This window comes from Cyphomyrmex costatus, unplaced genomic scaffold (assembly GCF_001594065.2).
Source record: "Cyphomyrmex costatus isolate MS0001 unplaced genomic scaffold, Ccosl1.0 scaffold298, whole genome shotgun sequence".
In the NCBI taxonomy this organism is placed as follows: domain Eukaryota; kingdom Metazoa; phylum Arthropoda; class Insecta; order Hymenoptera; family Formicidae; genus Cyphomyrmex; species Cyphomyrmex costatus.
Genome location: NW_017277103.1, coordinates 125,135 through 138,138, shown reverse-complemented (window position 1 = coordinate 138,138; position 13,004 = coordinate 125,135). Strand labels below are relative to the sequence as shown.

General features: G+C 39.2%; 1 protein-coding gene across 1 annotated transcript in view; it reads right to left on the bottom strand.

The window, feature by feature from the left end:
- mask (multiple ankyrin repeats single KH domain) overlaps positions 1–13,004 on the bottom strand; it is a 41,285-nt gene that overhangs the window by 27,290 nt on the left and 991 nt on the right. Inside the window, exons 2-5 of the mRNA XM_018541666.1 lie at positions 3,557–3,997; positions 1,435–1,582; positions 1,067–1,347; positions 22–307 (exon numbers count right to left, since the gene is read on the bottom strand). Coding sequence (XP_018397168.1) covers positions 22–307; positions 1,067–1,347; positions 1,435–1,582; positions 3,557–3,997 — 1,156 coding nt within the window. The remainder of the gene's footprint in view (positions 1–21; positions 308–1,066; positions 1,348–1,434; positions 1,583–3,556; positions 3,998–13,004) is intronic.

Here is a 13,004-nt window from a genome sequence, read left to right as displayed (position 1 = left end):
TAAGAACACATCATTACGTACCTTGGCTCAAAAGTAAAGCAACCATTTCTTCATGACCCTCGCGCGCTGCTTCCATCAATGGAGTATAACCTTCATCGTTGACTTCCTCGATGTTTGCGCCACGCTCGATCAGCAGCATAGCCAGGTCTACGTGACCTCCGCACGCAGCTAATGTTAATGGCGATTCGAAACTATCCGTCGGCATATTTACTTGGGCACCTGAATCTAAGAGCAAACGAGCAACTTCCACATGACCATCCATTGATGCCTCCATAAGGGCGGTATGCATCTCGTCGGTTTTATGTTCCTGTAAAAAATGCGTAGAATTTACCATTTATACCATTACACACCAGTCTATTTGTAAAATTATTAAATATCAACCATGTTCAAAAACTGAAAGACACAAGTATTTCATCCCGAGCCACCAAAGTTCATTTTTGGGGGGGTGCAGAACTTACTAAAATATAAAAAAAATCTTGAATCGAACGTTATATGTCCCGAAAGGCGGCATCGCCACGAGTAATTTGAGCCAAAAAAAAATTCAAAATCGGTTACCAGTATTGGTAAAATTATTAAATATCAATATTTAAATTAAGATTTATTAAGTCGCGTTAAAAAGACGAGTCTTAGAAAGCATGCTTTTCATTTTGATCTCTTGTTATACGATCCTATGTAGTGGGAAGGGTTTTTTGAGCTGTACTTGAACAATTTGAAAGAAAGCGCTACCCATGTGGCGTCAAACGTATAGAGACACCAGATAAATCAAAATGTTAATAGCCAATTAGATTCACCGTCTGCCTCGCAATTTCCGCATTAGAAACTTGGTAGTTTTCAGACAATCATAGGAGTGCTATAGAAAAGTTATATTTCTTCCTATTCTAAAACTGATCCGAAAAGAGAACATGCAGCAACTCGCTTATCTATACGTTCAGTGGAACGTGACGATAATTTTTCCTACCAATGAGATCATTTTATAATCTGTACAGACCAGGATCTATCACATTCCATCTATCGTATTATCTTTACTGCACACCACAGAGATGAGGATGAAACAAATCATTGTTACCTGATCCGCGCCAGCTTCTAGCAAGAAACGGACCATCTCTAAATGTCCTTTATAGCAGGCCAATGTCAACGCGGACTCTTTAAATTCATTGGAATGAGTATTGATGCCGGCCCCGTGCTCAAGCAAGATCTTGGCGACTTGAACATGCCCGGCGCTTGCCGCTTCCATGAGAGGTGTATGACCGTTCTCATTGTGATCTTCGACATTGGCCCCCGAATTTAATAAGACACGTACAACCTCTTCGTGTCCACCGGCGCATCCATACATAAGAGGTGTGTTACCTTCAACGTATCGTTAATTTTACGGGGTGATATTTACGACATTATACATATAAAAGTACAGAAGAAACGGATGGATTTTAATTTTACCTGACGTAGACTGAGCATTAACATCAGCCCCGTGGGCAATCAGCAAAGATACAATATCTACATGTCCTGCACTAGCAGCTTCCATCAAAGGGGTGCAGTCTCCCTTGATGCCGCGATCTTCTACATTAGCATTCATCGCCAAAAGTACCTGTTTCATAGAAAGACGCAATGACAGAAAAATTTCGTCGCGATCTGCGAAATTGATTTTTTTCTAATAAACTATCTTATTCTATTAACACAATTGTACGTATATATATATGTATGTATGACATACAATTATAATGCCAACTTCATATCCGTGATTAACATGACAATTTGATAAACAAGAGAAAAAAAGTTGAAGTACATAAGAGACTTAAGGTCATGGCACATAGAAAAACTCGAAACATAAAACTTAAGCAGCAAGCAAATAGACTAATCATCAATAGAGACCGTAACGTAAGCAGAAGCAAATCAAACATGATTGATTTCCTTATCGCTTAAATCTCAAGTTTTTTAATAACATGTGTCAAGACCTCTAGTTCTGAAGAATTTTTCATAAGAACACATTTCTTGTGACTTCTCTAATGTTAATTACATAATAATAATAATTTTAGCTTTTAATTACTATAAATGAATTTTTAGTGTCACAAAAATGTAGTTACACAAGAATAGTTGAAAATAGATAAATGTATCAATAGGTTTCTGAACTGTGAAGTTAAGCTAGAACTTTATTTTCAAGACAAAGTAACAATATTGTATTAATATTGTAGTTTGTTGATTGTGAGTGACTGTAATTACAACGTAATATAAATAAATTTGAATTGTCTCGACAATTATCAAACACATGCCAATACATTTTATTTTTACAACTCGTATCCTTAATCCAAGAAAAATGATAAATGCCTCATCGAGTCAGAACACTGGCTGTTCGTGTGAGTTGAAATGATGCTTTATTGTATCTTGATAATAACAACGTTTCGGATCCTTTTCAAGTCTCAAAGTACATATAATAAATTAAACTTAGAATTATCAATGAATTATTCTTAATGTATAGTGTTCTAGGGAGCACAATGTTAACAAGTTCAATTTATTATCAAGATAGAATAAAGCATCATTTCAGCTCACACGAACAACCAGTGTTCTGACTCGATAAGGCATTTATCATTTTCCTTGGATTTATTCAACCGAGTCTATTTTATTAAGTTACATTTTTATACTCGTATCCTTAATAATATCATCGAATAATGTTGTCCGATATTATTTACTTTTTGATCCTTCTACACACTGAGAATTACTGTACCAATGTATTGTTACAGCCATTCAAACTGAACTATTAATATCAATTACAACATCTACACAAATACAACGAGTACACAATTTTGCGTGTACGCAGTAAAATATGCATATCAACAAAATGACACAGAGGAGAGATGCGTCACGAAGGCACACGAACACAGCAGAACACGTCCTTACCTATGAAAAACACTCGTAGTATCTTTAACAGGGTTGTCACAAACTTCTAATCGTAAAATTTCCTGACATTTCCCCCTGACTTACTGACAAAATTTTGAGATTTTTCCCGACTTTGAATAATACATATTTTGCAATGTTTTATCGTAACACGGAAAATGTTAAAAAAAAAAAAAAACATGTAGTCCAAACCAATCATAGAGGAACAAGGCAATATAAGTTTATTTACAGCTATTCTATTTTCCCTGACAAGTGTGCTAAATCCCTGACTTTTCCTGACTTCCCTGGCGCACTTCTTCAATCCCCTGACATTTCCCTGACTTGTGGCAACCCTGTTTAAGATTTTGTCAGAGATTTTGATTTCTTTCTATTTTTAAGAAAAAAAAAAAAATTGGACACAAATTCACACAAGATCCAAGTTTACGACATCCACAATCGAGTCCATCACATTGTACATATACAATGAAGAACTATACGTTAAGCGTGTGAACCAGAAATTTGTCATCCACACGCATAACAGCAATCGTGTATCCCGTGTGTCTCAACGCATCCAACGGGAACACCACGGACGATTCCCACGTCGGGAAATTCGGGAACGCAATGTGGACTCTTCGGCAGAAGGGAGGCAGGTGGGGGGGGGGTGCTGCAGTTCGCGACTTGGATTCCAAACCTGAGCGAGTTCGTAGTAACCAGCTGAGCAAGCCAGCGAAAGCAGGCTCTCTCCTTCCTCGGTGGTCTCGTGGACGCTCCGGCCCTCCGTTAACAACTTCCGAACGGTGCCGACGTCCCCGTCGGTGCACGCCTCGACGAGAGAGCGCTTTTCGTTCGGCGTACGCGAGTTATCGCTGCGCATACGTGTCAGCGCTGCCGCGGCCTCGTCCAATGCGCAAGATACGCTCGACGTTAACCGACGGAGCACCTCGTGGTCGGGCAGGTGCTTCCCATCCCCCGACGACAGTTTCCCGATGCCGGCCGCTTCGAGCAGTGCCTCGAGACGCGCTTGGGTCTCAGGATCCACCGAGCGCTCGGGATCCTCGGGCGTCAGCAAGAATTTCGACGACTCGGAATGATCCTCGTCCAATTCGACCTGATCGATCGCAAAGCACTCCACCTACAACGAGATTTGTCCGTCGATAAGATCGTGTTACATAATAATAAATGAAGGCAGAGGAAGGGAGAGAAATTATATTTCGTGCGTGCCCCTCTTACTTCGGACGCGACTGCGGGACAATAGGCGTAAATCGGGGAACGCAACGGGGAGTGAAAGTGCAATCGTGTGCGTTTTCTGGAACGACGATGACAGCGGCGGCGGCGACGACACTGACACTCGCACGACCTACGCTCCTCTCGCTATAACAGTACACTCGAATGCGAGATACCTACGCGCGAGCCATGCGCCGCTCTTCCGCTTGCCGCCTCTCTTCACCCTGCTTCGAGTGGCACACTCGATCGGCCGTCGTGCATTCGCACGACTGCGAGCGCACACACACACACACACACGCGCGCGCGCGCGCGCGAGATCGACGGGTTCTTTCCCTTCCACGTCGGCCGAACGGAAGGAGGCGAGGAATTCACCGTAGAGGAACACACCGTCGGAAACGCGTCGAATAATATGGTCGCTTCCACAATCCACGCGTGCATCGACCAGCGACTGCAAATAGTCGCAACACTGCTGCGCGCGGAGCGGAGCGAGACGACGACGGCGGCGCCGCCTCGAAACGTAGTTGTGACGATTCGCGAACGCCACCGGCGCGCACGGCGACGGCGACGACGAGCGAGTACCAGAGAGAGCGGATCTCTCGACGAGAGAGAGAGAGAGAGAGCTGGCGCAGGAGGTTGGACGGACGAGTGCTCGCGAGCGAGAACGCGCGGCGGGTCGCGGGGGAGGCCCGCTAGGTGGCGCGCCCGGCGGCGCGCACTCCGCGCGGTGCGATGAACGCGGTACACTTACACTCGCGCAGCTCTCGCGCATCCCCACGTATGCACGTATATATGTGCGCGCACGTGCGTCGCCCAGGCCCGGATTAAGGGGGGGGGGGGGAGAGAGGAGGAAATAGGGGGCCCCCCGTTACATTAAGGAAAGAATTTTAATTTTTTTGATTAAAATTAAAATTAGTTGAGTAGAGCAAATGATTGATGTTTTCCCACATACTTCTATACACTGCTAGACTGATAACTCCCTGGATTTCTCTTATGTAAAGTGTTCCGAAGAAGCGTGTGTGTACTAAAGTCACTCATTCTGCGCATGCGCCACACGCTTCGATGCAATACGCATGTGCGTACGCATTGTAGTCACAAACTTCTAGTGATCGTAGTACAATACATACAGTATCACCTACAACTTCTCCCATATATTGTGATTTCGTGATAAAATTGTGCTCGAGTGCGACTCTAAAATGTGCCGTCCCATCGTGCAAGAGTTTAAAAAATGATAAGAAAATTTCTTTATTTAAGTATAAAGTGTCAAGAAAAAGTACATAATAATTACAATGCTGTCATATACAATTAAAAATAATGTTAGAAAAATATTCTAAAGATGCTTAATATAAAAGATGTTCAATATAATTACTTAGATTTCCTATCTTTGTCTTCTGATACCTGAAAACGAAGATAGCCTTTAGTCGCGGTTACTTTTGGTTGCTGTACCACGCCAAAATTCGCCTTTAATTATTTATGTGCACACTAATCATAAAATTATTTCTTTAATCTTTCTAAAACATATAATCCAGTTAACACGCAAATTTAACCCAATTGAAATATCACTACTATTTACGTATGTATATGCGCCGTCAAAGCGCGTGCGCAGAATGGATGACCGATTTGTACATAGAAATTCCTCCGCCTTATACATAAGAAGTTATCAGTCTAGTAATATATAGAAGTCTGTGTGTTTTTCCCAATGTTTATATAGCGCTTGGAATAATTGTAACTATATTATCAATAGCAAATTGCGAAGCAGAAAGATCTGTTCTTAAAAGAATAAAAAAAGTATGTACAGAACAGTGATGGTTGGACGAACGATTAAAAATCTTTAACTCGGCTTAGCAATCGAATCTGTGAATTCCTAAGATCGATGGATTTTAATAATTCAGTACAACAAGATTTTGTAAAATTAAAATTGAGAGAAAAGAAATTACGACTAAAGAATGTATTAATTAATTTATTTATTTGTCTCTAATCTTTATACGATTCAATTTTAATGTTTACCGTTTTGGATTAAATAGCCCAATTGTACTGCTTTACGTATACAGACGCGATCGTCTTTTTGACAAAGATCGAAGAGAAGGGCCCCCCCCTAAAGTTAAGTAGCCCCGGGCCCCTCAACTTTTTAATCCGGGCCTGGCGTGTTGCCCTGTGTTCGTGCACGGCTTCCTGCACTGCACACGTACTGTACAAATACACGCACACGCGTGTCAGTCACTCCTCTCTTATTCTCTTTCACTCTTTCTCCTATACATTCGTTCCCTCCTCGTCTCCATCGTTCTTGCGCCGAGGGAGGATGGGAACGGCGTAGAGTTCGAGCACTGCGCCTCGGTGGCAGGCCGCGATCAAGCGAGAGATGTTTTCGTTGTAGACGTCAGAATGAAGGTGGAAGTTGTTGCGCGCGCGGCTGCACTACGGCGAGAGAAAGGAGCGGAGAGAGAGGAGGCGTGGATAGAAGGATGGGAATTGCGCGAGCGATTCGCGAGAGATGAAGCGATCGGGAAGAAAGGCCGACCGCTCGACATCGCGTCGCGGTGTGTTGTCAGCAACGCCGGGGTGACAAACGTTAACTCATACATGTGTCCCCGGGGGTTATATAATCCTCTCCCGATGCACGCGATTTTTTCCGCAAACGTCGCTGACGTTCTCCCTTCCTTCCTTCTTTCCTGTCCCCTTCGTCCCTCCACGACGGGGTTAAGGCCATCGCGCGTACGAAAATTTTAGTAGCAATCGTAAAGGTCTTAAGCAAATCGGCCAATCGCAATCAAGATTGCGATCTCACATTTTAATACGCCAACCTGTGATTGGCCGATTTTTGCTGAAGACCTTACGGTTGCTACTGAAATTTTTTTGTACGCGCGATGGCCTTTACGGCGAGACTGACCCCGACGTCGTGTATGGCGTCTAGCCTAGCGAAACTAGCGAAGCGAAGACCGCGACACGGTGGCTGATACGAAACCCAACCGACACGGATAACGATAAATTCGAGGAATGGGTGGGAGAAAAGTGAGTGGAGTGTGTCGGGACCGGAGGTGCGAGGAAAGATACGCGCGATCGAGAATCCTTAGAATGACTACTTCGGCTAGCCACGATTTATTGCTCCAATAAGCAAAATTTCTTACAATTCGTCGAATATCTATGACGTCTTAAAAAAAAAAAAAGACCCACGTTAACAAAGTCGGAGCTTCGCAAGAGTTAATCGTTGATTAATGCCTGTTATTAACTTTAATCTCGGTTAAATTTTAAATTATTTTATTGTAATACTTTTATTTTAAATTTTAATTTAAGTCCCATGAATTTTTTCTTACAATCAAATCAATTTAATGATTAAGTTAATTTTCATTAAAATTTTATTATTTAAAGATTTTTTATTAATTGCGTATATTATATAATTATTTAACTTACTGTTCATATTTTTCTAATTTTTAGAATTAGAAGAAGATGAAGAGCAAATGGAATAAGTCAGACTGGACAAGTTTATCCCTTTCTTCGTTGAGCTCCGATCCATAATTTCATCAATTCTTCACACTGCCTGTTTGCGGATAATTTGATAAAATTTACGTATTTACGTCACTGTGCAAAAGAATATGCAAAGTACGTTTACAGATGTGTGTGTGTATACAGAGTGTCCCGAAATTCGCAAAGAAAGTTTTCGAGAAGCTAAGCTAAACAATTACATTTCAAGCAGTCATTTTTGAGATATACTTCGGAGGGGCGGACTTTCAAAATGCGCGGCTCTTAGTCCGAAATTTATAATTTTCAGAAAACGGGAAAAAGGACATTCGAGCAAATAGGTCTCCCAATATAATTGACTTTGTCACAATACGTTTTTATACAGTGATATGAATACAATTTTACATGTATATGTACAGACCTTGGCGAGAGAGAGGAGGTCGAAACAAAGTCTAGAAGTTAAAACTGACGTTACAATACGAGAAGAAATAAATAGCTGCGACTATATACATGACAACAAGGTTGACGTCAAGAGAGTTCATCCTAGAATCAGGGTAATTGCGTTAATTACCTAAAACACTTTTGCATAAAAACCTTCCTAAAACTTCGATATCAAAAATGAGAGTACAATTTCTAACGAATTTTAAAGCAAGTATCGTTCAAAGATAGTCTTGAAGCTCAAAACTTGTTTGGAGGAAAGAGATTTGAAATCGAAGAATCGGGAGTGTGTCTTTCCTTACGCATATTAAATTAATTCTTTTATTAGTATTAAACAGATTGCAATCTTTTGGAAAATTAAGTGCTAATTGGACACTCAAGTAGACACTTAAGAATTAAGCATTCTCTGCTGGCGGGAAAATTAGACGCTTATAAATACGGTATAAAAAAAAAAGAATAAGTGGATGATACTGTGAATAGATTTACAGCCTAAACTAGAGAAATAGAGCACTGGAAAAAAAAAACACGATAATTAAGACTTGGACCTCACACAAGTACAAGTATAAACAATACAACCACGAGATGCTTCTCTAAACTTGAATAATTCTAATTGTAGATAAACGAGAAATGCTTGTACATCAACTAACTAGGACCGTTCTTCAATTTATCTCGGTATTATCGGACGTTATTAAATGATGCAACTGCAAAAACCTATGATAATTTGTGTCAAGCAAATTCCTGGTACGACTTTTAGATAATAATAATCGTACTATTATCGTAATGAGAAAGAGAGCAAAAAATCCAAAAACCGAGCTCAGTTAATTAGTACTAATTTTTCTATCAAACTATTGTTCTTAAACACGTTTAAGCTGCAGCTGTGCTGCAAACAAGAAGAGTGTAATTAAATTCGTGTTCTTGTCGTGTACGATAAAATTTTTTCATCGAACCCGCCAGTTGACTGGTTATACAATAATAGGATAGAAAGATGCGAGAAACGTATCTCCGTCCTGCAGTCCTTGTCGCAGGACGAAAACGAAAAAAAAAAGAAAGAGAAGGAGATAGCATTCCAAGAGGCGTTAATCTATATCAGTGAATGATATCGTGTCACAACTTTGTCTCGTATCGTATCCTTTTCCTTTATGAAAGTATTGATCCCTGGAACAATGGTGACCCAGGTCAACCAAATATTTCCTATAGAGCTTGCAAATTTGACATCTGACTGGCAAAAACTGTTGAAAGCAAGTGTTACCTTATTACTTACGAGAATGTAAAATCCCAGTTAATCCTAATAAAAGCAGAACTGATATTATTCGAACAATCGTGCTCGTTTCTTTGGTCATTGACTAAATATTCATAACAAGCTTACACTTATTTATATGTAAACAATTAATTTGTTATTAATCAGATTAGAAATGATAAATTGTACGGTTAGTAATTTCGTCAATAAACAGTCCTGCCGACTAAACCAATTACTGATTAAATTAATCAGATCGAAATCATCCTTCTCTCAAAGATTTGCTTTCGCGTAGCTTTCTGTCAACAATGCAAACGAGGTACATAAAGTTGGGTAAGTTAACTCTCTTCTTTTAACCAGATCAAGTATAAGGTGACAATCTGGAAAGTGTAACTTATTTAAGATACAAGTAAAGTTAATAAACAAATTGAAAAATTCAAAGTTAAATTTGGTCTGAATAAAAAAATCAAAGAAAAAAAAAATTGGACCGTTTTACTTTAATTCTTTTTACATTTTTTTCTCTTTCACAGCATATTCATTAAAGAATTACTGCTTATTTTTGCTTACATCTATAACGATCACACTGCAATATGAAAAACACAAAATTATTAAATTATCCACTCATTGTCCCATTTTGTCTGAGGTTTAACTTGAAAAAAAAAAAAAAAGAAGTTAAATTAAAAATCAACAGTTACCGATAAAATGTACCTAAATTAAATTGTATACAGTTAAAAACAAATAAATTAGAAAATAAAGGACTCTTTATGTAAAAATAATTAAGCATAGATGAAGGACGATTAGAGTCAAGTCATAAAATAAAAATAATAAAGCGGTTATAACATTAAGTGTGTAATAAAATTCTAAAGAAAAACACATACTTAATTTGATTATACTTAAACGATTTGACTCTAATCGTCCTTCATCTATGCTTAATTATTGTAAAGTCAACCTTTCAACGTAGCATTGTAGGCCTGCGAAATATTAGTCTAAGGACATTTAGGGCGTGCATTAAACGCAGAGGGTCGAGCTGTTAAACTAGATCTCACGAGTTTGTACATTCCGCCTGAAACTCGCCACGAGTCAAGATCCGCCGCGTGACGCAGGCGAGGAATGCTCCGTAGCTTTTGACCACTTCACCTCTCCGCAAGCATGTTAAGATCACGATCGAATGGCTTCTTCAGGGCTGGCCATGTATTTGAAAATACTTTTATTTGAAAACAGCGTTCGTAATACGATTGTATCATATATTTTGTATTTCAGCGCGGTGTACATGAAAATATTATGCATTTCATATTTCATGGAAGTGTATAAAAGTATTTTTTATATTTTGCATTTTAATATTAATAATGAAAGATAGTATTTTTGTACTTTAAATACTAAGATTGACCAATACAATAAGGAATAATTGCCATTAAGAATCACAAGTTAAACGTATGTAAATTTAATTTGATAAAATACAATATAAATATAAACGTTTCGACCCTATACTTGGGTCTTTATCAGTATAGATAAAAATATTAACATTATAATTAAGATGTTGTTCCAAATGTCAATTCTTGTTCATCTAAATGTAAGTTTAACTGTAAAAAATTTTTTAAACAATGTTTATAGGATGTTATAATAGTCTGACCTTATAGTAATACTAAAAAGACTCACATGATTGTCAAGAAATTGATTCTGTTGATAACAATCTTAAATTGAAATATTGCAAAGCTTCATTAAACCGCTCAGTAAACTAAAGGACAATCAAGACAAAACTAAAAATCAATATATTAAATACTATGAAATCAAATTCAATTTAATACTTACATGAAAATTTTATAAATTATATATGCAAGATGTTGTTACTTCAAGATTAAAATATAAAGTGATCAAAACTAAGATTGACGATTAATGTTATTATTTAAATTATGAAATACATAAAGCTTTCAATTTTAAATGTAATACTTTCATGCACGCCACTAAAATATGAAATGTAAAACCTACTTTTATTGCGAGAAAACTGTGTTTTAAGTAAAAGTATTTTAAATACAGCCCTGGGCTTTTTACGAGTCAAATATATAGAATTAACTGCAAATCGTAGTCATTTCTGAATAATACAATTAATTAAAAGAGAACGAATAAAAATGGGCAATACTTTTCAAAGAAAATTAAAGAAACGTCATTCTGCTGAAAGTTCCAAAGATATACAGTCATTTCGCGCGTCACATACTATTGACATTCCTTTCGATGATTTATTCTTTTTTTCACATCTCTATCTGTTGCCTTGTACTTTCATACGATCGAGGGGTAATCTGTTAACGAATGAAATAAAAAATTATTCTTAGTTAAGCGGGGAGCACAGACTTTAGCATAATGCATAAAACATGTGCAAAAGGAATTTCATTGGCCCATTTTCTTATGCATGAGTCAATGGACCAATCAAATTCTTTATGTATATGGTTTATGCGTTATGCAAAAGTCTGTGCTTCCCGCTTTAAGGCCATCACACGTATAAAAAATTTAGTCGTAATCGTAAGGCCGTAAGCAAATCGGCCAATCACAGGTTAGCGTATTAAAATGTGAGATCGTAATCTTGATTGTGATTGGTCGATTTGCTTAAGACCTTACGATTGCTACTAAAATTTTCGTACGTGTGATGGCCTTTATAGGCCTTCTACAATAAGCCATTACCTAAGTTTTAAGTCATAAAAAATTGACCACTCACAGTCGATTATTCGTCTCACATTCGATTGTGATTGGTAAATTTCTTATGATTTAACACTTAAAACTTAAGTATGGCTTATTGTAGAAGGCCCATTAAGGCCATCAGACGTATGAAAAATTTCATCATGATCGTAAGGCCGTAAGCAAATCGGCCAATCACAGGTTAGCGTACTAAAATGTGAGATCGTAATCTTGATTGTGATTGGTCGATTTGCTTAAGACAAATTTTTTGTACGTGTGATGGCCTTTACATCTTAATTAGTGGCTTTCAGCCGTTCAGAAAGAGAAGTAATTTTTTATCAAACCTAAAAAGCAATTAAAAATGTGTAGGAAATATATGTATTCTTCTGTGAATAAACGGAATAGAAAAATTCCGATCGTCAAGCCTGTTCCTTTCAGCTGTAAACTCGTCGCACGGCTTCCCCATTTCTCCTTCGATCGAGCACGCGAGAACTTCGGCTAAAAAGAACGGACCTATTTTCAAATGTAACCCTCCCGCAGTCTTTTCAACGAAAACTATCTTGGCACCGCTAGTCGGCTAGTCATAACCTCGTCGTTTTCGCCGCTTGACTTGGAACGTCCTCTTTCACGCGTACACGCGCGAGGGAGACGTATGCGTCAATGACACGCGCGGGTATGAGCGCATGCACACGGAAATCACGAAGAGTACCCCCATGTGTGTGTGCGTCACACACACGCGTCGCGTAGATCGTTATGATCGATCCGGTATAACGAGCGCATGCACGCATATAATGTCGCCCGACATCATCCTCGGCGCGACAATGCCGACGCGAAAATGCGCGTTCATACAAATAGGAAGTGCCGCACAGGAAGCCAGCGAGTGGAAAAAAAAAAAAAAAGAGGCTGAGAGAGAGAGAGAGAGAGACACAGAGACTCAGTCTCTCTCTCCCCCCCTCTCTCTCAACGCCAGATAATTCGAGAGATCGGAATTGAGCGCCGCGCGTTCCTAGAAACTGTGGCGAGCCGCGATCCAACGGAGATAGCGCGGTGTATCCGCCCTGCGAACGATGACGGAGTGTCAACGTCGTCGTCGCCGAGGAGGAGGAGAGGGGAGGAAGGGGGG